The sequence below is a fragment of the Gorilla gorilla genome, chromosome 13 (genome assembly GCF_029281585.2).
Source record: "Gorilla gorilla gorilla isolate KB3781 chromosome 13, NHGRI_mGorGor1-v2.1_pri, whole genome shotgun sequence".
In the NCBI taxonomy this organism is placed as follows: Eukaryota; Metazoa; Chordata; class Mammalia; order Primates; family Hominidae; genus Gorilla; species Gorilla gorilla.
Window position 1 is genome coordinate 68,447,213 of NC_073237.2, and position 27,592 is coordinate 68,474,804.

Here is a 27,592-nt window from a genome sequence, read left to right on the forward strand (position 1 = left end):
ATTTATTGTTAATATATGTCTGTTTATGTGATTCTTTTCTTTCTCCCCAACAAGATAGTTAGCTCGCTCATGTGGGAAGCCCATAGGTTTTATTTACAAGTGCTTAAGTAAATCAAGCACATGTAAGGAGTGTAGTAAATGATTGCTGAATAAGTGAATGAATGCATAGGAAATGAGCACATACATATGAAATCATTTTTTAATCTTTCCATTGTCCTCTGGCTTAAGTTTTTGCTCTTGTATAATTTTGTTAGAGTCTTCTTGTAAATAATAGTGTCCAAATGTTGACTCTGACGAGCAAGTAATGATACCATCTTCATTGTAATGGTGCTGGGGGAGTAGTGGGGTAAGGGGGCAGATCTTCTGAGAAAATGCTTCAATTTTCCTTCCTCCTCCACACAGTTTCCACCCTTTGGTCCTCATTCTTCAGCACTTTGGTTATGTAACTGAATTTTCTCTGCAATTATTAAGATATGTGATGTTATTTCTATTTTCTGAGAAAATTGAGACTCACAGGTCCTAAGTAACTGATCAAAGGTCCGCAAACCAAAAAGTTCCATGTGCACAGTTTAAAACCAGGTCTGTAAAATGCAGATATTCATGATTTCTCCTTCTATCCTACCACAGTGCCTCTAGCCATATGACAAAGTAGGGATTCCACCTACATTAAATGTGTTGTAGATGGAAGGGGAAAACTACAAAGCTAATCCAGTCAGGAAGAATCGGCAAGTTACTGTCACAGTGGAAATCCCTGGAAAAAAAGGCTTGACTCTTACTAAATACCATGAAATTATGCAGCCCAGAGTTCTTTCTTTGATGAGCACAAAATTGTTTTTTGGTTTACAGTTATTTTACTGACATAACATTGGCAACCAGAAGAATATAGGATGATTAAATCAACATCATAAGGCATCTCTCAATTTTTTTCCGGTAAATTGCATAGCATTATTTCCTAATCTATACTTATTCTTTCTGTAAGGTTAATTTTGAGTAGGTATTTAGGAAAATGCTACTTTCTGTGATATTTTATACCTTATTTTTATAACTGCAGGTATTTAAGTCTTCCATATTCACACCATCCCAACTGCATTGCTTTCATTTCTCTATGTTTACTTCCAGTCTTTACCCATATATTATAAAATATAGTTAGTCTTTACATATTTTATACCACATAGTGATATAATTTTTATTCCACCTTTATTTATATTTAACATTTTTGTTGTTTTAGCAATAAAGAAGGAAGTAGCAGACTATTTCAAAGCTTAATGTGTGTAGTTCCCAAATTGTATTTGTTTTCTTAGTATTTGTTTTCCTAGCTATGATAAAAATGAAGATTTAAGGGATGGTTACTACATATTAACACAGACTAGTAACTTAAGTAGATGTAATGAAATTTTTTAGAGAGCTGGGTGATTCTCTAATTTAAATACAAGTTTAAGGACATGTAGGATAGTTGAACATAAAATTGAGCTACAATCTAGAATTACTACTAAATAGGCAATTATTTTGTTTTGGCAACATATATAGAGGCACTAACAATTACATATGTCTACCTAGAAATGACAGAAGGAACACTTGAAATATGAAGCTTACTTTATTAGCTATAAGTGTGTTTTTCTTTAATAAAACATACTAACTTACTTGAAATTTATTTATACAAACTCACTTAACTCCATGTTCATTCTTGTTAAAGGTAGTATTTCATTTGATTATGATTAGGGACTTTATTTAAATCACTAAAATTTCATTCCTCATTTAATGATGCCTACCAAAATATAGAGCTGTCTACATTAGCACTGCTCATTTATTGCACTAATTTCCCAAAATATACAAGTTTATTCTAAAAGCTCATCATAAAAATTACAAAGAAGTGGCTTTTTAATTTCCAAAAGTTCTCATCTGGATTAGAACAAGGTTAGGATAAATTTTTAGTGAATAGAACCATGAGCTTATTTTAAACCACATATTATCTAAATTATCTTTATAACTATGCAGGCATATTTCAACAATTTCTGTGAGAGTTCATGGACTCTTCAGAGATAAGAGTTTCTTTTGGCTCTTTAAAGCATTTGAGTATTGTGGTGGGTTGAATTGTGGGTCCCTAAAAGATGTCTATCAGAATCTGTAAATGTGACCTCATTTGGAATAAAGGTCTTTGTAGATATAATTAAGGAAGAGATCTCAAGATGAGATTATTCTAAAATAGAGTGGGTCCTAAATCCAGTGATCAATACCGTTAGAAAAGACAGGAAAAGAGAGACAAATAGAAGACACAGGGAGAAGAGAAGAAGGCTATTTGAGGATGGAGGCAGAGATTGGAGTGATGCTGCCACAAGCCAAAGAATGCCAGGAGCCACCAGAAGCTGGGAGAAGCAAAGGAGAATTCTCCCTTAGAGCTCTTGTGGGGATCATGGCCCTGCCAACACTTTAATTTCAGACTTCTGACCTCCACATTGTGAGAGAATAAATTTCTGCTGTTTTAAGCTAGAAAATTTGTGATAATTAGTTGCAGCAGCTGTAGGAAACTAATACAAGTATGCATTTGACACTAATTACAGATTTTGAATTGCTTTAAATCTTAGTCTATGACTATCTTGTGTTTATAGTTAAGAGCTTTTTAAAAAAAGTATATTAAGGACTGAATATCTGTCATAAAAACAATGTTATATATGTATTATTCCATTTATCCTCACAAGGTTACTGTTTTGGTTTTATTTTACCTACTGTAGACGTGGCTGGTGGCTATTCATATTCCATGCTTGATGCAATCAGAAGAGCAGTGATGGTTTCCAATATCCTTTTAATTAATAAGGTAAATGAGAAAAGCCTCACCCTCAAAGAAGTCTTCAGACTAGCTACTCTTGGAGGAAGCCAAGGTAATGACTATTACATTTTTCTCTCACACAATATACAAGTATGCTGATCTGTGTCTTTGGATGTAGTATGAAGGTGCATGATTGGTATTAGGAAAATCCAGTATTTGTGATGATCACATCTCATGTAACATACCCAGAACTCAGCCAGTAAAGTGAAGTTCACTGAAGGAGGAATCATTCCTTAGTGAATTCACTGTCTTTGGTAGAATAGATGTCTGAGACACAGTTATCATATTAATTGTTTTAATGGGTATTACATTGGTTACATGGATATGAGTGCTTTAAAATAATCCATTCTTAGGCCAGGTACCTAAGAATCACAGTAACTCACGTCTGTAATCCCAGCACTTTGGGAAGCTGAGGCAGGCAGATTGCTTGAGCCCAGGAGTTTGAGACCAGCCTGGGCAATGTGACAAAACCCCATCTCTACAAAAAAATACAAAAATTAGCTGGGCTTGGTGAAGTGTCCCTGTAGTCCTGGCTACTTGGGAGGCTGAGGTGGGAGGATCATCTGAACCCGGGGAGGTAGAGGCTGCAGTGAGCAGTGATTGTGCCACTACACTTCAGCGTGGGCAACAGAGTGAGACCTTGTCTCCAAATAAATAAATTAAAGAATCAATTTTTCCACTAAGTCAAGTAACTTGCTCTCCAGTGGCCTAAGTGATGATCATAATAGTAGCCAAGGCTTACTAAGCTCTTCCCCTGTGATAAGAATCATACCACATACTTTATATGTGTTGTTATTTAATCCTCACCACCACTGTTATTCATTTCGTTTTACAAACAAGGAGCCTGAGTGAGGCTTACACAGCTGTCAAGCCACAGTGTGCTATGATTTGAATCCACCTAATCTGATGCCAGCGTGCAGATTTCTTACCTTCTGCCCTTCCACTACAGTATCTTCCTGTATAAATCCCTGCCAAGACCATGCATTTGGTTCATATACTTAAGTACACTAATTACTCAAACCTCTTTCAAAGGATAAAGATGTAAAAATTTAGTTGGTTGATATGCAAATATTGCTCATCAACTTTTCCCAATTCTCACGTGTAACTGTATTGTTATGGAAAAAAATAAAAATTGGTCACTGTATTTCTTTAAGTCACTTTAGAATTATAAATGTAATCAGAATGGATGATAGTGAAACACAGCATGAAACCATAGGTAGCTAGTGAGAAATTAAAATGTAGATATAGATTTAGAAACATATTGGTTGTAGATTTATGATAGATACCCTGAGTCTTACAAATGGAGGATGACCGAAGCCAAGATTATCCTGGGAAGAGAAACTTCTCAGATGTTCTCTGAGTGTTGGGGACTATGATGAACACCATAAGCACATTTCAAGAAAAGCAAATACAGTGTTGTTTTTTGTTTTTGTTTTGTTTTGTTTTTGTGATTTCCCAAAGTATTATGGTTCATTTTCCAAAATCCCAAGTTTCAAATCACCCACTATTTTAATAAGTGTTACAACCTTTCACCCACACCACCATTGTCTTTTCACATCTGAATTTGAGTTTGAGTAGTTATTCTACCATCTATGTTTGTGGTACAAACGAGTTGTGTTTAAAGAGTGCTTTTTGAATTCTAGGCTCTCTGTGAGTTACTTCATCAGGATCCTGTTTCTTTGATCAAGTCAGCATGGGTGCCTACCAAATCATTTCTACTTTGCTGTGTAGCTTTTAAATCTATTTTCTGGGTCACTGGGCTTACTCATGGAATTTCTTTTCCTTAGTTTGTTTCTCTACTATAGTCAGAGTAAAATGAGATGAATGGATCTGTATTTAAAGTGTGGCATTTTCCCAGAACTGCCATGGCCTTTACATTCATTCTCAAGAAGATCAAGATGAGCAGAAATGATCTTCACAGAACCAACATTTACTCCAAAGGCAGCAAAACTCTATTTCCTGAAATGCATTTGAGTCACTTACCAGCCCAGTGGGATCTCTGTGCAACAATTTGAATTTATATCAGTTTACAAATTCACTGAAAAGAATTGTGTCTTTTTTGGTTAGTTCATTCCTGAAGTCTCCAGGCTCTACTGAATAACCCAGTTGGTTTATATATACCATCAAACATGCCTAAACCCTAGTCACTGCACCTGGTTATCTGGCCTATTAAATGCACAGTCATTAATTCAGTTGAATTCAGTTATTAAAAACTCATACTTGACATGTTTCTTTGTCAAGGGCAAAAAGAAGTCAAGTTATCAGTGAAGGAGGAGAGAATTTCCAGTGATTTTCTATTACCTTCAGTCCTTTCCCATACAATTAGTAGAAGTCACTTGGCTCCTTTTAACATTTCGGATTATTTTCATACCCCTGTCTTGCTAAAGAGAGTACTTTAGCTAAAAAGCCATTTTTCTTTTCTGAGAATAAAAGAGTTGCCCTTTAAAGAATCTTTTAAGAACAAGTAAGATTTCTGAGTCAGTGTTTAGAGAAATGCCACAACTTCTGGATACCTATAGGTAGAAATATAATGTATTAGATATTGCCTAACAAAGGTAATCGATTCAATATTTTCACATGAAACTTTATCTTAGCGGTGATAGAATGCAACAAACACATGTGAAAATTGAAATAAGGCTGAGCACGGTGGCTCACGCCTGTAATCCCAGCACTTTGGGAGGCCGAGGTGGGCAGTTCGCGAGGTTAGGAGATCGAGACCATCCTGGCTAAGACAGTGAAACCCCATCTCTACTAAAAATACACAAAAAATTAGCCGGGCGTGGTGGTGGTTGCCTGTAGTCCCAGCTACTCGGGAGGCTGAGGCAGGAGAATGGTGTGAACCCGGGAGGCACAGCTTGCAGTGAGCTGAAATTGCGCCACTGCACTCCAGCCTAGGCGACAGAGCAAGACTCTGTCTCAAAAAAAAAAAAAAAAAAGAAAGAAAGAAAATTGAAATAAATAATACTGCATTCCGGTTAACCTTCCATGCTTCCATCTGTGACCCCAGTTTACACCTTCCTCAGATTACAGGCTTTAAGGAACTTTAGATCCAATACCTCTGTTGGCGAAGAAAGCCAACTACCCCCATCTTTCTGAAACTAAATCATAAAAATGAGAGATGTTCTTCCTTGATATCCAGTAATCTTGGAACATGAATTGTAGCTATGAGATGAGCCAAGTCAATAGATATTATTGGCCTGTGCTCTATTTTAGAAGACCATTCTTCTCTGGTGACCAGAAAACCTTTGAGGTTGCAAAGAGATTGGTTTGTTTTCAAAAGCATTGAGACTTCTGAGTTATGAGAATCGTTCATTTTGAGAAGTGAGTTTTTTTTTTCCATTCAAAGGATTTAAACTAAGGAATTTCGATGGATATGCCTGCATTGACAAATATGCAAAAGGATAATTATTTTTTATTTATTCAAGGTTCATTTCACTGCCATGAAAATAAATCTTGTCAGCTATTTCATGGAACAGAAAGAACAAAAAAAAGCAAGGCAAGGAGTTGGAGTGTTGGGGGAGAATAGAAGGGAAAAAGAATAAAGGTATTATGTTAATCATCATGTTGCTTAGAGGGATAAATGAAAAGCATAGACCAGCTGGGCTATGAAGTGCACTGATAGAGCTGAAATAGAGACATACCAGAGTTATGATACAGTAATGAAGGGAACTGTTTTCATTCTCAGATTTTGCTTTCCTGTGCTTACTCTGCTTTATGTAAGTAGAAGTCTTGTGACCTGTTAGAATGAGAGTGATTTTCTGTCTCACTGTTAAGATACTAATTTTTTTTTTCTCCTAGCGACATGTTGGCAAAATCTGTCCTTACAAACTGAGACATTAGTGTGGTCTGATGGCTTGCAATCCTGACTGTTTATTCACTTGTTCTCAATAGCCCTGGGGCTGGACGGTGAGATTGGAAACTTTGAAGTGGGCAAGGAATTTGATGCCATCCTGATCAACCCCAAAGCATCCGACTCTCCCATTGACCTGTTTTATGGGGACTTTTTTGGTGATATTTCTGAGGTAAGTAAAAGAAAGTTAATCAAAAGGCATTTATTTCATAAAGTCGTCATAATAGCTTCCCTGTAGAAAAGAAAATAGAAACCGAAACTTTTTAATGGAATGCAGGAAAATCTTAAAATGGACACTAGAGCCCTTTGATAATTATTATAATTTTATGACAGCAATGTTAAGAATAATGGTATTAACAAAACTTTTATATTTTGAATGTGTTTGTATATTTGAATGTATTTGGCTACAAACAGCCATAATGTAACTAGCACTCATTGAACACTTGCTATGTGCTGGGTAGGCATGGGATTAGGCACTTCCATACCTAATTTTGTTCGATCATCAGAGCAACTCTAAGAGAGTAGGTACTATTAATATTGCCATGTTAATTTATAGGGGCAGTGAGGCTTAAGGAAGGCTAAGTGATTTACGTAAAGACTCATAGCCAGTGATTAGTAAGTAGAGTTTGGATTCACATCTGGGACTTTCTGACTACGAGAGGCGAGGCTCTTGAGCACTATGCTATGTCAATGTTTTTAATTTTATAAGAAAATGAACTTTGTTTCTCTTATTATAAAATGTTTTTCTATGGATAAAATAAACTAGTTCATCTTACCTGAAAAATAATTCCTTGTAAGATATTGAGTTCTTCCTAAAAAAAGAATTAAGTATTGCCATTTCTAAATTGATCTACTTGTGAGAGTAATTGCGATAATAAATATGTTAAAGATTTTAAAAGAAAAATTCTGTATTATATGAAGTTTGTACCATTTGTTATTATAAAAGAGGAAAAATATATTTTTCTCTACCCATCTTAGGGTCAAGGCTGAGGTCACTATAACAAGACACAGATTAACAGGAGAAAGGCATACACATTTATTTAATATAAATTTTTTTGAGATGGAGTTTTGCTCTTGCCGCCCAGGCTGGAGTGCAATGGCATGATCTCAGCTCACTGCAACCTCTGCCTCCCGGGTTCAAGCAGCTCTCCTGTCTCAGCCTCCCAGGTAGCTGGGATTACAGGCGCCCACCACCACACCCACCTAATTTTTGTATTTTTGGTAGAGACAGGGTTTCACCATGTTGGCCAAGCTGGTCTTGAACTCCTGACCTCAGGTAATCCACCTGCCTTGGCCTCCCAAAGTGTTGGGATTATAGGCATGAGCCACTGTACCCGGCCTGTTTAATAAAAATTTTATGTGACATAGGTGCCTTCATAAGGAAGTGAAGAACCAAAGAAACAGGTGAACTTGGATATTTTTATGCTAGGTTTGATGAAGAGTGGAGAGTTGTAGAGAAATATGATAGGACAAAGAGTGTGATCCAGTGGTAATAAGCTAGAGAGAACTTAGCAAGGCCTGCTTGTTCAGATTCTTCTCTGTGATCCTTTATCTTCAGAGATCAGGTATAGGGAGGGCACCCCTTACGTGATGGTCTTATGACCTGCATTGGGGTAAGGGGTAAGGGGAGGGTCAGAGTGACCTTCCTGTGTTTGATTTGAGGGTAGCGTGTCCTGACCCCATCATTATTCTCATATTGTTTATTCTTTTACTCTCTGATTAGAGTAAATTTCTAAGAATAGGGCTCTAGGGAATAGTCCTAGTCATTTTTCTTATATCAGGGGTGTCCAAGGGAGTTCTTAGTTTCTGTTTCAGGTTGTGCCAGTAAAGCCCCCTCCCTCATCCCTCTTTTCTGCTTATCAGTAGAGACAGAAACTAAAAACCATGGCTTCAGGCTGCTAAAAGCCTAAAACAAAACATAACAAAACAGAACAACAACAACAAAATAAGGCAGGTTGGATGAGCTTGTCTTACATCATACCCGTCTTGAAATATTTGAATTATTTTACTAAATTAATTTCTTTAATTTATATAATACCTTTTCTCTGATGACTCAAAAGTTACATACCCAGAACTTTCACACAATAGGTAAACTTCTGTTAATTGCCAGTGGGTTATTTTTTGTTCTGGGAGGTTTTTATAAAGCACATAGCCACTTCTTTTTTAATTAATAGAAGTAGATTTTGCCATTGAGAAATAAATTCGTATTTCTGGGCTTTGTCAACCACTATCAGCTGTGAATTTACTTTTCTAAATGCACAAATGAGTCTTTCTTATTACTTTTATTTTCCATTTTAGGCTGTTATCCAGAAGTTCCTCTATCTAGGTAGGTAGATGTATGTCTCTATGCTAAATATTAAATAAAACCTTTCCCTGTCTTTTTCTTGGGTATGGCTCTAGGTATTTATCCTACTATATATTAAACTCTATGGATGATAATTTGCTTTGATTCATTATTTTTTTAACATTCTGAAGCATCAAGCCCATTGTGGCACATTATTTAAAGGTTCTATTTGAAATGCACATGACTCCCTCTAGTCATAAATTCTAAGCTGAGGAATGGAAGGCCAAAGGTGAAGAGATCTTCATGTTCAACCCTCTTGTACTCATTCGGTATCTGACATTCTGCCCTACCATGTTTTTGTGACAAATATATAGTAGAGTCTCACCACACGTGCTGGTGATGTACTCACATTCAATTTCATTCACTGAGAGAGAGAGAAACAGTAATGCAGAAGATTCTACACTGCCTCCCATTCTGTTCAGTGAGCCCAGGACTGGGTGAACTCAAGATGGAAAGATGCATGTGTTACTTCTTGTGGAGCTGATTCTGGAGCGTAAAGAGTAGTATTTCTTTCTCAGTGGGGGCAAAATGTAAACCAACCACTTCAGCTGAGAAAGGACAGCTATAGGGGGTTGATTCAACTTTATGTGATTTCTGCCTCTGGTGCAGAATTCAGACCCTAATCATCAAATTAGCTATGGCATTTTCTACTGGTCATATCTTCCTGTTCAGATTATAAACAATCTGAGGGCTGGGGGAAAGCAGCTTTTAGTATTTCCTCTCCTAGAAGTATCTTTTAAAAAAATATCTCCCAATGGCAAGGAAGATACTTATTGACACAAAAGGATTTTATACATGATTCCTTGATTTTTCTTTCAGGAGATGATCGAAATATTGAAGAGGTTTATGTGGGCGGAAAGCAGGTGGTTCCGTTTTCCAGCTCAGTGTAAGACCCTCGGGCATCTACAAAGTTCTCCTGGGATTAGCGTGGTTCTGCATCTCCCTTGTGCCCAGGTGGAGTTAGAAAGTCAAAAAATAGTACCTTGTTCTTGGGATGACTATCCCTTTCTGTGTCTAGTTACAGTATTCACTTGACAAATAGTTCGAAGGAAGTTGCACTAATTCTCAACTCTGGTTGAGAGGGTTCATAAATTTCATGAAAATGTCTCCCTTTGGAGCTGCTCAGACTTACTTTAAGCTCAAACAGAAGGGAATGCTATTACTGGTGGTGTTCCTACAGTAAGACTTAAGCAAAGCCTTTTTCATGTTTGAAAATGTGGAAAGAAAAGATGTTCCTAAAAGGTTAGATATTTTGAGCTAATAATTGCAAAAATTAGAAGACTGAAAATGGACCCATGAGAGTATATTTTTATGAGGGAGCAAAAGTTAGACTGAGAAAAAATGTTAGAAAATCACTTCAGATTGTGTTTGAAAATTATATACCGAGCATACTAATTTAAAAAGAGAACTTGTTGAATTTTAAAACGTGTTTCTAGGTTGACCTTGTGTTTTAGAAATTTGCACTTAATGGAATTTGCATTTCAGAGATGTGTTAGTGTTGTGCTTTGCCTTCTTTGGGGATGAATGTCAGAAATTGAATGCCACATGCTTTCATAATATAGTTTTGTGCTTCAAAGTGTTTGACAGAAGTTGGGTATTAAAGATTTAAAGTCTCTTAGGAATATTATTCATGTAACTCCATGGCATAAATAGTTGTATTTTTGTGTACTTTAAAATCAACTTATAACTGTGAGATGTTATTGCTTCCATTTTATTAGAAGAGAAACAAATTCCATGCTTTATGGAATTTATGTAGACTGGAGTCTTCGTGAACTGGGGCAAGTGCTAGCATCCAGGAGCCGCCAATACTAACAGGACAGGTTCCATTGCCATGGCCTATTCCACCCAAACAATATGTTGTAGTTTCTGGAAATTCCATACTCAGATATCAGTCTGCTAGAACTTTAAAATGAAGGACAAATCCTGTTAAAGAAATATTGTTAAAAATCTTTAAACCCTGTGTATTGAAAGCACTCTATTTTCTAATTTTATCCAGTTTTCTGTTTAACTCCTTATAATGTTTAGGATATTAAAATTTTAGGATAATGAAGAGTACATAATGTCCTACTTAATATTTATGTTAATAGGACTTAATTCTTACTAGACATCTAGGAACATTACAAAGCAAAGAATATTTTTATGCTTCCATAACCTAGAATTAAAACCAAATTATGACCTTATGATAAATCTTTAAGTATTGGTGTGAATGTTATTTAAATTCTATATTTTTCTTATTTAATTACAAATACTATAAATTAGCAAGGAAAAGGAATAGACTTTCTTAATATATTATAACACTCATTCCTAGAGCTTAGGGGTGACTCTTTAATATTACCTTATAGTAGAAAAGTTTATGTAATATAGCTAACTCCGTATTTACAGAACAAAAAAACACAGTTCCCCCTCCTGTAGTATAAATTTTATTTTCACATACTTAGCTAATTTAGCAGTAATTGGCCCAGTTTTTTCCCTAATAGAAATACTTTTAGATTTGATTATGTATACATGACACCTAAAGAGGGAACAAAAGTTTAGTTTTATTTTTTTAATAAACAACAGAGTTTGTTTTGTGAGATAAGTAGCTTAGTAAACCCAATTTCCAGTCTTAGTCTGTATTTCCAATATTTCTAATTCCTGAGCCACGTCAAAGATGCCTTGCCAAATTTCTCCCCATTTCTCTACGGGGCTAGCAAGAATCTTCAGCTTTATCCCTCAACCCCTGCCAAAGGAACTTGATTACATGGTGTCTAACCAAATGAGTAGGCTTAGGAATTTAGATGAGATGTGTAAGATTCACTTACAGGCAGTAGCTGCTTCTAGCGTTTGCAAGATCCTACACTTTTACCTTCTTTAAGGGTGTACATTTTGATGTTGAACATCAGTTTTCATGTAGACTTAGGACTCATGTGCAGTAAATATAAATAAGTGTAGCATCAGAAGCAGTAGGAATGGCCGTATACAACCATCCTGTTAAACATTTAAATTTAGCTCTGATAGTGTGTTAAGACCTGAATATCTTTCCTAGTAAAAATAGGATGTGTTGAAATATTTATATGTACTTTGATCTCTCCACATCACTTATAACTTATGTGTTTTATTTCTCCAAGTGCGGTGTTCCTGAATGTTATGTATGCTTTTTTTTTGTGTACCACAGGCATTATCTATACCTGGGGCCAGATTTTCTGCACTTTGAAATGTTGCCTTTGCCTAATGTAGGTTGACTTTCTGAATTGTGGAGAGGCACTTTTCCAAGCCAATCTTATTTGTCACTTTTTGTTTTAATATCTTGCTCTCTGACAGGAAAGAAACAATTCACTTCCCAGCCTCCTCACCCCATCCTCCACCATTTCCTTAATGTTCCATGGTATTTTCAACGGAATACACTTTGAAAGGTAAAAATAATTCAAAAGTATCGATTATCATAAATTCACAAAATATTTTTGCAACCAGAACACAAAAGCAGGCTAGTCAGCTAAGGTAAATTTCATTTTCAAACGAGAGGGAAACATGGGAAGTAAAAGATTAGGATGTGAAAGGTTGTCCTAAACAGACCAAGGAGACTGTTCCCTAATTTATTCTCTTGGCTGGTTCTCTCATTGAATTATCAGACCCCAAGAGGAGATATTGGAACAGGCTCTCTTCATGCCAAGGGTCTTTCTAAGTTAATACTGTGAGCATTGAGCCCCCATTAAAACTCTTTTTTACTTCAGAAAGAATTTTACAGGTTAAAGGGAAAGAAATGGTGGGAAACTCTCCCCGTAATGCTTAGCCAACTTTAAAGTGTACCCTCCAATATCCCCATTGGCAACTGCAGCTGAGATCTTAGAGAGGAAATATAACCGGTGTGAAATCTAGCAATGCATTTTGAATCTTCACTCCCTACCAGGCTCTTCCTATTTTTAATCTCTTCACCTCAGAACTAGACATATGGAGAGCTTTAAAGGCAAGCTGGAAGGCACGTTGTATCAATTCTACCTTGTGCTATACGTAGGAGAGATCCAAAATTTGGATGCTTCTGGAGACTCTTAGACATCTTTTCATTGTTGTCCATTTTTAAAGTTGATGATGATTGCTGGAAACATTCACATGCTTAAAAGCAATGGTGTGAGTTATTAATGGGTAAACTAAGAAGTATGTTATAGGCAATGACTTGAAATGGTTTTTAAATTGTATGGATTGTTAAGAATTTTTGAAAAATTTTTTTTTTTGGACAGCTTCAAGGAGATGTTAGCAATTTCAGATATACTAGCCAGTTTAGGTATGACTTTGGAAGTGCAGAAACAGAAGGATACTGTTAGAAAATCCTAACATTGGTCTCCATGCATGTGTTCACACCTGGTCTCACTGCCTTTCCTTCCCACAGACCTGAGTGTGAAAGATTGAGAGTTGAGGAGTTGCTTTGTGGATCTTGTCCAAATTTAGTGAAATGTGGAAGTCAACCAGGCCAATGATGGAATTAAATGTAAATTCCAAGAGGGCTTTCACAGTCCACAGGGTTCAAATGACTTGGGTAACAGAAGTTATTCTTAGCTTACCTGTTATGTGACAGTGATTTACCTGTCCATTTCCAACCCAAAAGCCTGTCAGAAAGCATTCTTTAGAGAAAACCACTTTACATTTGTTGTTAAACTCCTGATCGCTACTCTTAAGAATATACATGTATGTATTCATAGGAACATTTTTTCTCAATATTTGTATGATTCGCTTACTGTTATTGTGCTGAGTGAGCTCCTATGTGCTTCAGACAAAAATAAATGAGACTTTGTGTTTACATTATTTTTTGTTGTGAGTTCTCTCTGTTTGGTTTTGTTGTGAATTCTATCAATCTGCTGGAAGAGGAATTGATTTTACAATGTTTTTCTTCTTTTAGCATGAATTTAAAAAAATAGAATAGAATACTTAGCTGTGAGCCAACATGTATCTGACATCCTATGATAGTCACTACACATAGCTTTTAAAAATTAAGCTCGAATGTTCAGCCTTTTAGAAGCAGATTGCTATTGCTTTTGATTTCAGCATAGTGTATATTTTATATATTTAAAGACATTACCCAGAGTGAGTAATGCACTCTATATGAAGAATCAGTTCACACAGACATATGTGCATGTGTATTTAAAACAAAAGTTTCACAGAAAAATACTTTCTCTATTTGTGATGCTCTGGGCTATTTTCTATACTATTTTAGTCTATGTCATTTTATTTTATTCTCTACTTTTTTATGGTGCTGATGATTCCCCAGTTGGTTTCTTGAGCTTCTAAGGAATCACCTGCAATTCAGAAGCAATATTCCAGTATCTTTTGATCTATGTTTGAATCTAAGTTTGGTCATTGCCTTGCTGGGTGCCAGATATGTTACTTTAAGTCTCCACGGGTCCATTTCTAACTCTGTGATATGGAGATAATATGAGTGCCTGCCTTACAGTCATGAAGATTAAATAAAAGGATACATAGACAGCACTTAAGCTAGCAGCTGGAACACAGTGAGTGCTCACTATCTGGTAGCTATTATCCTAAAAATCAATATAGACCAAATAAAAATAGAAATAATTTTATAAATATTTTATCAGTATATATTTTAGAATCTAAATCAAGTGATATTATGGATCCTCCTTTACATAGAAACACTTTGCATCTGATTTTTCAACAGTATTATATATTCATTTTTTTATTTGTAATATGAAACATAAAGACAGTAGTAGATTAGGTCTATAAATTCATCCCAATGTCTGAGCAGCTTGCAGAACAAGTCTTCGGATTGCACTGGTGACCCAGCTCATCCCCTCTTTCTCTCTTGTAGTTCTCAGAATAACTGTAGAATGTGCTGGAAATGGAACATTCTCAGATAAGGAGGAACTGGCCAGATCAAACTAAGCTGTGTTCCCATCCCTCCTGAAACAGGATCTTATGGTGCTTTAGCCCAGGACGTCAAGTATCCCCTAGGTATGAAACCCAGAGTGGAGCATGCTTTGAAGGTCCCTCAGCTACATGCAGACTAGACTGCATGTAGCTGACTCTAACTGCCCTGGGAAACTATCCTGAGCCTTGACAGACCTGCCATGAATCTTAAGCTTTTATTGTCCCTTGCTGCCTATCTGTGAGGAATAAAGTTGCTTCACTTACTTTGCTGTGTGATTGTTCTGTCTCACCAGACTCATGCGAGGGGTAGAAACTGCAGTCCCAAGATGCAGTGGGCATGATGAAACTGCTTCCCACAAATTGCTAAGCACTTTATTTTTCTCCTAAAGATCAATTTAGTATAAAATATCCAGAAAGGAAATTTCACATGCTTAATTTAGCAATAATGTATGTCCAGTTTGCACATTGTGGACACTGGGTATTACAACAGATAATATATAAATGTGCAAATTATTGCATGGTACTAAATTCAGGATTTAAATTAAAAAAAAAGATTTGGATATAAGAGTTAGTGGGTGCAGCACACCAGCATGTCACATGTATACATAGGTAACTAACCTGCACATTGTGCACATGTACCCTAAAACTTAAAGTATAATAATATTAAAAAAAAAAGATAAATACCTCCCAGTAGCAAAACAGGACTCGTGTTATGGTGTTCTAAGACTCCATGAAGAGGCCACTTGGTTACTGGAACTACTGGAACAGAACTCACAGGTAACTCTCACCAATGGCAGCAGGTGTTTTGTTTTCATCTTATTTTAAAACAGGATAAAAGGGAGATGTTCTCTGTCTTTGATATGACAGTATTTTAAAGTGTAATTAATTTTTTAAACTAATTCAGACTTATCACTTTTATCTCCAGCCCTGCCCTAACCTACTACCACATCATTGTAAGACTACATTGCATTTATCATACTTAAAAAATTGTTCATGCGTCTATAATAGTTGAATCTAAATTTTGGAGCAGGAGTATAGATAGAGAGCTAAAATCATTTTCTCTGTAGCAAAAACTTTGTTGGGAAATTCTTCAATGGTACCTGAAAAAAGTAAAAAATAAATGTTTTCTCCCCAGTACAAAATGCAATTAAAAAAAAAAACCAAAAAAACAAAAACAGATCACACAGAATTTCATACTCCACTTGGGCCCTCCTCTATTGCCTGGCTTCTGTAGAGAGGAAGCAAACATTTGTTCCCTGTCTGTAGAAGGAGAACCCAAAGTCATAAGCAGTCAAATCAAACTGCAGAAATAACGGCCCTGGAGGATGGTTATTTGATCAGATGACATCCACTCACTTGAAAACTGAACTTGTAGCTTCACTGTGAAATTAACTTCTGTCCTTTTAGTCTGGGCCAGTCTCCAGATCAGACTTTTGGTTAACTGCTGTCAAATAAAACCCATAAATGGGTAACCCAAGTGAGAATTCTGTTTGTGTGTGTGTGTGTGTATGTGTGTGTTTCAGATTTCTAAATCTGGTGCCCTGGAACACTTGAGAGACTTCAAATGGCCTTGGTGATTTTTGTTTTTGTTTTTCTTCCACAAAAGTTGGTTTCATCCACACCTGAGTTAAGGAACAAGTGAAGGATGGCTTTGTGTTTGTAAAGCACTTTGAAAACCTTGACTGAAGCACAGCAACAGATAAAGGCAAGAAAGGCTTAATTTATCAAAGTATTGCAGAACAGATGAGCCCTCAAATTGGAGCTTTGCCCAGGAAGGTTATCCAGGAAAGAATTCAGTGTTAGACAGCATCTTTTGTTGAATAGTACTGCTCCCTACAGAGCAGGGCTAACTCATAGGCAGTGCAGCTAAAGTTGACAACATATGAGTTCTTGGCAGCTGTTATTTATACTCACTTAAACCTGCTTTCAATTACATGCAAATTAAGGGGTGGGTGGATGCAAATTAAGGGGCAGTTTGTTTAAGATTTTCTAGCAAAGGGGTGGCAACTTCCAGGTCATCCTCATAGCTTTTGTAAATTGTCATGGTGCTGGTGGGAGTGTCTTATGCTAATGGGCAATGAGGGCATCTATGGATTGCTTTGGTAGCCATCTGCTGGTTCCTACCAGTTTCTTCACTTTATCCTGTTTAGACCAGTTCCTGTTTTGGTCAGCAAGGTTGTGACCAGAAAACAAGGTTTAGACCAGATCCTGTTTTGGTCAGCAAGGTTGTGCCTGTCTCCTACCTCAAAAGGTTACTCAAAAAGATAAATTAAGGGGCTCAGAAATACAAGTGCACACACTTCTTTCAATTCATAAACTTTCTTAGTGGAACTATGAAAGATGAATTGGCAACTTACGTATTTTGGACTAATTTATATAACCACAACAAACCCTCCAGCATCATAAACGTGTCCTGGCATAATGCAATGGCATGCTATCCATCCCGTAAAATCTCATGGTAGTGACTCAGAAACGTGGGGGTAAAAGAGAAGCTGTGGAGTTTAGGTTGTTTGTTTATTTATTAAAGCTGGGTAATAGGCCTTTTATGTCATCCAGGACAATTTTGCAATCTCTTATGGATGTATTATTTATTGTAACTTATGGGGGTAACTCATGATGAGACTCACATTCCCTAGAAAATTTTCACATTCCCTAGAAAATTATTGCCCAGACTAAATAAGAAGTCAGTATAAATGCATATAAAATACTCATTTAATGTTGTTTGTAGTACTGTAGACCATTTAACATGGCATAATTTAATCCAAAAGAAATTATAATTAATCCGTCAGTTTGCTCTGAAATATACTTGGCTGTTCTCTTATGCTTTTTATGTCTTTGTAAATTTCATACTTAAAAAAGGTTAATTAGTTGGTTTTTTGAAAGATTTAAAAATGGTTAATTAGTTGGTTTTTTGAAAGATAGAAATCTGTACCTGCAGAAAACATAAAATAATGGCCTATTAAGTCATATTTAATTTACTAATCATGAAGTTGTAAATTTTAATCAACATTCATTTAAGCAACATTTCATCCAATGCATAATAAATACCAGGTATGGGTCAGTTCTGAGGGTTAAAAATAACATTCATCTCTTTGAAGAACTCACAGTCTAGGATGGTAGGTGAGAGGAAATACATAGACAATATGTTATGTTTATGACAGATGTATAGAGAGCTAAGGGTGTTTAAGGGGGAAACTGGGTTCTGTTGGGTACATAGTCCACAGAGATTACAGAGGGCTAAGTGTGGTGGTGAATCTTTCACAGAAGTGACATCTAAGCTTGGAAGAAGAGTAGGAATTTATTTTCCATGTGAAAACTCAAAAAGGTATTTCGAGTAGAGCGTTCAGCCTGAGCAATAGCAGCTCATCATAAAGATTTGACTTCTGGAAAAGTAAGATAAGAATGAAGTGGACGAATCCAGTCTTCGTAGGAATCACCATGGGTGTTGGTTCAAAATGAAGGTTTCCAGGCCCTTGTCCCTATACATTCTGATTCAGTAGGTTTGTCCTGGGGCCCAAGAATTTGTATTACCAACAAATACCTCGGTATGGTCAGGCAGTGGGTGTAGTGAGGAGAGTCATCCTGGGTATGACAAGGACCAGGTGTAATCAGGTGTGTAAGCTAATGAAGAGAAGGCACCAGGCTCACTGAGTGCAGAAACTGTGGGTCTCACATACATTGGTGGTTTTCCTATTCACTGGCAGATAACTGTTGTTGTTTCCCAGGCTGATCTTGATATCCTGGTCTCAAGTGATCCTCCCACCTCAGCGTTCTAAAGTGCTAGGATTACAGACATGAGCTACTGCACCCAGCCAATTGGAGGCCTTGCCCCAGCAGGTGGGGAAGGAAATGCCAGCCAAGTTCCCACCACATGCAGAAACCTGAGAGGGTGAACCCTACCCATCAACACCTGGAGACCTTTTCCTGACTCTGGGACCCGCGACAGACAGAGTAGCCCCTGCATGGGTGACTCCCTGATTCCCACGAAGCCCCAGGGCTGCCGTGGCTCCTGCTGCTCCACATATTGTGGGGCACCTTGATAGCCGAGGTTGCCTTAAGTTACCTCCAGCTTTGTTTCTGTCACCTGCAAATCAAAGAGCCCAGCCTAAAATCCTCTGTAGCCTTCTTATTTCCCCCACGGTGAGTACATTCTTTAGAGATAGGATATAAACTTTGAAATGACCATTTTCTTTTTAAATGAATGATAAACCACTGTTCCTTCATTAGGCATGTGGCCACTCTCTACCCTCTCGCAAGCCTTGCCAGAGATGCCATCCTCCACTTCCACTGGGCACCTGGAGCCTGAACCTGGAATCTTCCAAGACCCCAGATCAGCCTCTGCTGACAGTTCTCTTGTAAAGATACTGAGGATAGGATTACAGGTGGTGGCTCACGCCTGTAATCCCAACACTTTGGGAGGCTGAGGCGGGTGGATCACTTGAGCTCATGAGTTCAAGACCAGCCTGGGCAACATGGCAAAACTCTGTCTCTACAAAAAATACAAAATAATACAAAAATAAGCTGGATGTGGTCGTGTGCACCTGTAGTCCCAGCTACTCAGGAGGCTGAGGTGGGAGGATGGCTTGAGCTTGAGAGGTGAAGGTTGCATTGAGCCGAGATTACACCACTGCACTCCAGCCTGGGTGACAGAGCCAGACCTAGTCTCGAAAAAAAAAAAAAAGATACTGAGGATGAGATACTGAGTCATGACAGAATCCTGGTGAAATACTAAGAGAGGGAGATGTTGTTTAATGAAATAAATGGAGGCCAGGTACGGTGACTCATGCCTATAATCCTGGCAGCTTGGGAGACTGAGGTGGGAAAATCACTTGAGGCCAGGAGTTTGAGACCAGCCTGGCCAACATAATGAGACCCTTATCTCTACAAAAAAATAAAAAATGTAGCTGGGCATGGTGGTGCACACTTGTAGTCCCAGCTGCTTGGGAAGCTGAGGTGTGAGGATCACTTGGGCCTGAGAGGTTGTAGCTGCAGTGAGCTGTGATCATGCCACTGCACTCCAGCCTGGGCAACAGAGCAAGACCCTGCCTCAAAAAGAAAAAAAAAGAGAAAAGAGAAGAAAAGAAATAAATGGTGGTAGATTCAGTCAAAAATGACCTGTTTTCTCTGCAGAGGCAGTCACACTTCTGAAGATGACTTCGTGGACTGGAGACCAATTGCAGGGCACCCTTGGGAGCCATGAGCTGGACGGGACAGGGCAACATGATGTAAAGAGTCTGGGCCACTTAAGTTACCACTGGGGGAGAGTCTTCCCCTGATTCAGGAATACATGGATTGGAATGGGGCAGCCGGCCCCAAAGAAAATCTGTGAAATGTTAAGACATTGCTAATTCTGTTATTGAAATCCAGGGCTATTAGTTTATGCCCTTGTTGAGGTCTTTCAGGGCTCTGTCCCTGCCCACCTGGACTGACCAAACACAAACGGGTGGAGGACCTTTCGGTGGACAGAGGTCCTGTGACCTTTGTAGGTGGGATCAAACTTTCCCTGCTGCCAAAGGAAGCTTGGACTCAGGAGAAAGAGCCTCACCCATGGGTGTGGACACAGGTCTTCTGCTGCAGTGTGCCCCACCATTACTACCTGACATGCTTGTGGGCACAGAATGGGTAATGACATGGCACTGCTTTAGCTTCTAGGCTTCTTGCAGGGCCAGCCAGGGACTGGGATGGTCAGAGCTCATGAATGATCTCCTCTGGCTGCAATCAGCATTTTCCACTGGCCCAAATGTACTGTACAAATAATATCTCTTTTTTTTTTTTTTTTTGAGACAGAGTCTCACTCTGTCACCCAGGCTGGAGTGCAGTGGTACGATCTCGGCTCACTGCAACCTCTGCCTCCCAGGTTCAAGCGATTCTTCTGCCTCAGCCTCCCAAGTAGCTGGGACTACAGGTGTGCACCATCACGCCTGGCTATTTTTTGTATTTTTAGTAGAGATGGGGTTTCACCATATTGGCCAGGCTGGTCTCGAATTCCTGACCTTGTGATCCTCCCACCTCGGCCTCCCAAAGTGCTGGGATTACAGGCGTGAGCCACCGTGCCTGGCCATTTTCTATTTTTTGCAGTGAGCAGATCAAAATCAGAGAGCGCTGTCTTTCTACGACGTGGCTCCCAACCCACTGATGGCCTGTCCTGGATGCCAGGCACTTGTTTGGGTTGGAAGCGGACTGCTCCACAGCTGCAGGCTTTTTTGTGGTTAGTTGTGGCCCACAGGATACTGGCAGCTGGAGGCAGAGCAGTGGTGCCTTTTGAAGCCATAGAAGACCTGCTGATTGCCAGCAAAATGTCTTCCCAGCCAGTTGTTCCTGGAGCCGCTGTGCAGGGCTCTGGAGATGGTGTGTGAATGCTTGAGACACGGCCTAAGTCTCTTTGAATCTCTCTGGGAGATTCTGATATATGCTGCTCCAATTATTATAGCAAAGAGCCAACATACTTGGAGGAGAAAAAAAAAGCTAGTCAAAAGATTTTCTGCTCAGGTTGAAGAATATCTTAAAGTCAGTGTAATCGATTAGACTGATTATACTAGTTGATCAAGCAGCCACTCCTCTGAAGTTACAAAGAGAATTTGGCAGGACTTAATAAATATTTGAACAGGTTCAAGTTTTTACTTGAGGTTGTCATACACATTCTCCACAAAGAACAGAAAAGTGAGCCCCAGATTTTCATTTCATGGAGCTATGATGGCTTCACCTCAAAGATAGACACAGTCACTCAAAGATGTATCAAAATCCTGTCACTCCCAAGTGACCAATGCCAAAAACGCCATAGAGAAAGTAAAACAACTTCAGGAGGAAATCATGGATGGTCTGGGTGAAAACACTTATTTTTAGGAAAGACAAATTGCTTTCCCAAGAAGCTTCTGGATGGAAGGAAAGAGCATAGAACTGAAGGTACAGGAAAAAAATTCCTGACAACTCAAACACATGAACGAAATAATTTGTAAATGATAAAGCCTGTTAAAATATCCAAAACTGCACTAAATATAAGTTTGCCTTCTGTCTTTAGAATAGATTACATGGATGATGGTGATTTGAAATTAGATCCCCCACCCAAAAAAAACAAAAAACAAAAAACAAAAAAACAGAAAAATGGAGATCACCTAGACTGACAGAAGTCTATTTGAAGAAACTCATTGACGCTGTTCACTTAAAAAGGCTTAAAGGAGAAAAACAAGGACAAATACATGTGCAAATATCATGTATTTTTAAATTTTTTATTATTTAAGTTCTGAGGTACATGTGCAGAATGTGCAGTTTTGTTACATAGGTAATTTTCCAAGTCTTAATTATTCTGTTTAGGAGGTTCTTTGTTAGACATTTCTAATTTTTATGCAATCAAAAAAGTTTTAATTTATGGAAAAAAATTTGCATGACCTAAATTGTCAGTCAGCAGCCTTGGCTGAACTGTCCCTTACAAGGGTGATAGCCATTTCTCCACACTGGCCATACTCTGCTTTTGGATTTCCTGCCTTTTCCTCATGCTCATACTGGAAAACGGCAGTATGTTGTACTCTGACATCCCATCCCTCACCATCACAGATGATTAGCCAAGTATAAGTACTGATCCGAGCTAGATCAGTGCAATTCTCTCTTCCTGGAATTTGGATTCAGGACCCAAATAAGCTGAGAGGGTTTGCTGGAGGCACTGGGCACATATGACATTTGAATTCCTCATTTACATGTGGCTGTTTGGAGCCATCAGTGGGCCAGATGAGAAAGCAGATTCAACCTGCAGGTAGAAGCACAGTATTTTGGGGGGAAAACTTCTTAATTCTAAAACATGTCTGATCCAAGGGTTTCAGATAAGAATTGTGAATTTGTACTACCCCAGTTTTACAATTGTGTCAACTGAGGCTCAGAGGGGTTAAGCCACTGCAAAACTAGTACATGAGAGAGCTAAGGTTCGTTCAGACCCCATGCTCCTTTGGCATGACACTAGCTCCAAGAGGATTATTAATGAACTAGACACTGGTATTTGGATTCAGGACCCAAATAAGCTGAGAGAGTTTGCTGGAGTCACTGGACACATATGACATTTGAATTCAGGGGCCAAGGTTCCCATTTGCCTGTGGCTGTTTGGAGCCACCAATGGGCCAGATGAGAAATCAGATTCAAACTGCAGGCAGAAGCAGGAGAAATGGAAGAGACTTCAAGGCCCCAGAGAAAAACAGAAGCTGGGTTGGCCTCTTAATAACATTTTTTTTGCCTTCAGTTAAGGCTCTCAAAGGCCTGGGTCTCATAAGATTTATTTTATTAAATAATTCTTCTAGCTACTTGGGAAGCTGAGGCAGGAGAATTGCTTGAACCCGGGAGGCGGAGGTTGCTGTGAGCTGAGATTGCACCACTGCACTTCAGCCTGGCGACAGGGCGAGACTCCATCTCAAAAATAATTTAAAAAAAGAATAAAAAATTCTTCTTCTTCCTCCTCCTCCTCCTCCTCCTCCTCCTCCTCTTCTTCTTCTTCTTCTTCTTCTTCTTCTTCTTCTTCTTCTTCTTCTTCTTCTTCTTCTTCTTGTCTTCTTCTTCTCCTCCTCCTTCTTTTCTTCTTCTTCCTCTTCTTTCTACTTCTCCTTCCTTCCCTCCCCCTCCCCCCTCCTCCTCCTTCTTCCTCCTCCTCCTCCCTCCTCCTCCTCTTCCTTCTCCTCCTCCTTCTTCTTTTTGCTAATCATACAACCCTTGACTAAAGATCTACTTGCCATTAAAATGGAATTTTGTTATTCCCTACGACCATAGCAAACAGGCAGCTGATTTCTTGAATTGGGTGGGAATGAAGGTGGGGTCTTCTTGCCACTATGCAACATGACAAGTTTGACTTATAATTCTTCAGTGAAGAGGTGAAACAAAACCCTGTTACTATAATCAGTTGGTCTGACTATCCAATTAGTATTTTTTACGTTTCTACTTAACACTTGTGAAATAACCATCTGCCTTTAAATAACTGCCACCTCCTGCCCGCCTCTCAGCTACATACTAATAGTAGCTGAATGTCCCTTTACAGTTTATGAGAGGACAGGATGAGTGACTTATGCCACTGGACTCTGCAGTCCGTGATAGGATGGTATCATTTCCTCTGAGATATGACATCTCAGCCAGGTACAGCCCCAACACTGGGAAGGACCAGAATTTCCTGCCTTCCTCTCCTACCTTTCTGGACTGGACTAAAGCTTGTTCTATTATCCAAAGCCAAATTGACTGGATAAGATTCTGCCCACAGTGACAAACTATTGACTAGATTTTTTTTCCACATTTTTTTCCTCAATGGCTACTCAAAATTCTTTTGACCCTTCAATCTCAGCCAGGTTTCACATTGGTATTAACATGTGAAACCAATGCTGTATGAGGTACCAGTGCCAAATCCTCAGTGTCATGCCTAAACAAAGACATTTCCATTTTTACAAAGTATTCTCGGAGATGCAAAGTCACAACTTGAAGAAATGAATGATGGGATTTCAGGTATGATTTAGAAAAAGCACTGACTTTCCAACTTATTAAACTTTCCTCAAACTAATCTGCAACTTTTCTGTCTCTATAACTAGTACTTCAGTGGCCTTTCTGAAACTGCTCAATTCTAATGAGTTCTAAAGCAGAAAATAAGGTATGACTACTTGTTCTTCCTTGCTCATTTTTATTTTCATAGCATTTGAGAGTACAAGTATAGTTGAGAATCATCTGGCCGGGCGCGGTGGCTCATGCCTGTAATCCCAGCACTTTGGGAGGCCAAGGCGAGCGGATCACGAGGTCAGGAGATCGAGACCAACCTGGCTAACACGGTGAAACCCCGTCTCTACTAAAAATACAAAAAAATTAGCCGGGTGTGGTGGCGGGTGCCTGTAGTCCCAGCTACTTGGGAGGCTGAGGCAGGAGAATGGTGTGAACCCAGGAGGCGGAGCTTGCAGTGAGCCGAGATCACGCCACTGCACTCCAGCCTGGGAGACAGAGCGAGACTCCATCTCAAAAAAAAAAAAAATCATCCTTAAATATTTAGTTCAAGGTTCAACATTGTAACTAGAAACTCACCATTGTGTACTTCAGCACTATTTAAAATAGCAAAAAACAAAAAAGAGAAATAACCTTGGTGCCCAGCAATAGGGGATTGGAAAATACATTATTATATAGCCAAGAATAGAATCCCATTTAACATTGAAAAGCAAAACATCTGTTTACTTAATAAATAGATTTGGGACAATCAGGTAATCTTCTGGCAAGAAAAATTTGGACTCCTTTTCTCATACGTCACACTAGAATAAATATAATTCAAACTAATTCTAATTCAATCTGATTTAATCAAAGCTTCAGGTATAAAATATGAAATCATAATGATACTAAAAAGAAAACATGGGAGAATCCTTTTTCTACTCTCATATGGGGAAGGCAAGACTCAAAACTCACATGCCATATAAGATAGATCGATATAGTTGACTACACAAACACTTGATAGATTGATAAATTTGGCTATACAAACAAAAAAAAATTTTGCATGACAAAAGTCAACACAGTGACAGTAGCTGGAGTGGGGGATGATCTTGTGAACTTTGAGGCCACTGTGATGACCTTGGCTCTTACTCCAGGAGATGAGAGTTGTTGGAAGCTTTGAGCAGATGTGATATGACTTAAATGTTACCAGGATCTGTGACTGCAATGTGCAGAATAGACTATGGGGTGTGTGAGGAGATGATGGTGCTTAGCCCACTGCAGTGGCAGTGGAGGTGGAAGGAAGTGGTTGGATTCTGGGTGCCGTAAGGCACTGCTCCTGGCCATACACCATTTTCTCTCATCCTCACTACCACCCTATGAGGTAGGTCCTTTATCCTATAGGGGAGGAAAGATTTTTTCCTCTACCCTCCTAGGTTCCATAGCTGGGTCAATAAGATAGACTTACATCCAGCAGATCAACGGGAGAAAAAGTATACATGATTTTTTTTTTTTTGAGACAAGGTCTGTTTCTGTCACCCAGGCTGGAGTACAGTGGCGCAATCTCGACTCACTGCAATCTCCGCCTCCCAGTGGCACAATCTCGACTCACTGAAACCTCCACAAACCATCCTCCCACCTCAGCCTCCCAAGTAGATGGGACTACAGGAACATGCCACCATGCCTGGCTCATTTTTGTATTTTCTTGTAGAGATGGGGTTTCGCCATCTCTTTGCCCAGGCTGGTCTCGAACTTGTGAGCTCAAGCTATCTGTCTGCGTCTGCCCTCTAAAGTGCTGGGATTATAGGCATGAGCCACTGCGCCTGGCCACGATTATTAATTTTTATTATTAGGTGTGTGGGGGCCTCACAGGAAACATGTGAATACCCCCAAATGTGCTGAGATTAGAGAGTGTGTATACTCTTTTAATAGGAGATGGGGAGGAGAGATGTCAGCCACTTAAGGGAGACTAAGTGATTTTTAGGAAAGATGAATGGCTCTTGGAAGAATAAATGGGAGATATGATAATGCAGGGAAGAAAAGATGTCTTTTTTTATCCCTTGCTAGGTTCATGGCTGAGGCCCCTATAACAAAGGCAGATTAACAAGAGAAAAATATACAAATGTATTTAACAGAAGTTTATATAGGGGCCTTCAGAAATGAAGACCCAAAGAAACAAGTAAACCTGGTGTGTATTTTATGCTTGACTTGATGAAGTGGACAGTTGTGCAGAAGAAGTATAATTGGGCAAAGGAAATATAATCTAGTGGTAATAAACTGGGGGGAACTTAGCAAGGCCTGTCTGGTCAGATTCTTCTCTGTGTCCCTGTGTCTTCAGAGATGAGGACATTTCCTTTTCTCCAGGTATAGGGAGGCCACCCCTAGAATGAGGGTCTTATGACCTGCTTCAGAGGAAGGTCAGAGGATTCTTTTTTGACCTACCTCAGGGGAGATGGGTGGGAGAAGGTCAGAGAGTAACCCTCCTGCTTCTGCTGTTTTCTCAAAAGCCAAGCGTATTAATCAGTTTTCAGGCTGCTGATAAAGACATACCTGAGACTGGGAAGAAAAAGAGGTTTAATTGGACTTACAGTTTCACATAGCTGGGAAGGCCTCAGAATCATAGTGAGAGGTGAAAGGCACTTCTTACATGGTGGCATCAAGAGAAAATGAGGAAGAAGCAAAAGTGGAAACCCCTGATAAACCCATCTCATGAGACTTATTCACTATCATGAGAATAGCACGGGAAAGATCAGCCTCAATGATTGAATCACCTCCCCCAGGTTCCCTCCCACAACATGTGGGAATTCTGGGAGATTCAATTCAAGTTGAGATTTGGGTAGGGACACAGCCAAACCGTATCATTCCACCCTTGGCCCCTCCAAATCTCATGTCCTCACATTTTGAAACCTATTATGCCTTCCCAACAGTCCCGCAAAGTCTTATTTCAGCATTAACCCAAAAGTCACTGCCCAACGTCTCATCTGAGATATGGTAAGTCCCTTCTGCCTATAAGCCTATAAAATCAAAAGCAAGCTAGTTACTTCCTAGATGCAATGGGGGTAAATACACCCATTCCAAATGCAAGAAGTTGGCCAAAACAAAGGGGTTACAGGGCCCATGCAAGTCCAAAATCCTGTGGGGCAGTCAAATTTTAAAGTTCCAAAATTATCCCCTTTGACTCCAGGTCTCACATCCAGGTCACACTGATGCACAAGGTGGGTTCCCATGGTCTTGGGCAGCTCTGCCCCTGTGGCTCTGCAGGGTACAGCCTCCCTCCTGGCTGCTTTCACGGGCT

At 39.0% G+C, this 27,592-nt stretch overlaps 1 protein-coding gene across 3 annotated transcripts in view; it reads left to right on the top strand.

The window, feature by feature from the left end:
* Window positions 1–13,794, top strand: part of GDA (guanine deaminase) — a 102,644-nt gene extending 88,850 nt beyond the window's left edge. For 2 of the 3 annotated variants that reach the window (XM_019034176.4, XM_055350790.2), the window contains exons 11-14: window positions 2,730–2,876; window positions 6,716–6,846; window positions 8,973–9,000; window positions 9,838–13,794. In XM_019034176.4, coding sequence (XP_018889721.1) covers window positions 2,730–2,876; window positions 6,716–6,846; window positions 8,973–9,000; window positions 9,838–9,908 — 377 coding nt within the window. In that variant the 3' untranslated portion in view covers window positions 9,909–13,794. The remainder of the gene's footprint in view (window positions 1–2,729; window positions 2,877–6,715; window positions 6,847–8,972; window positions 9,001–9,837) is intronic. The other variant, XM_019034177.4, reaches the window with a different exon arrangement.
* Window positions 13,795–27,592: the final 13,798 nt, after the last annotated feature.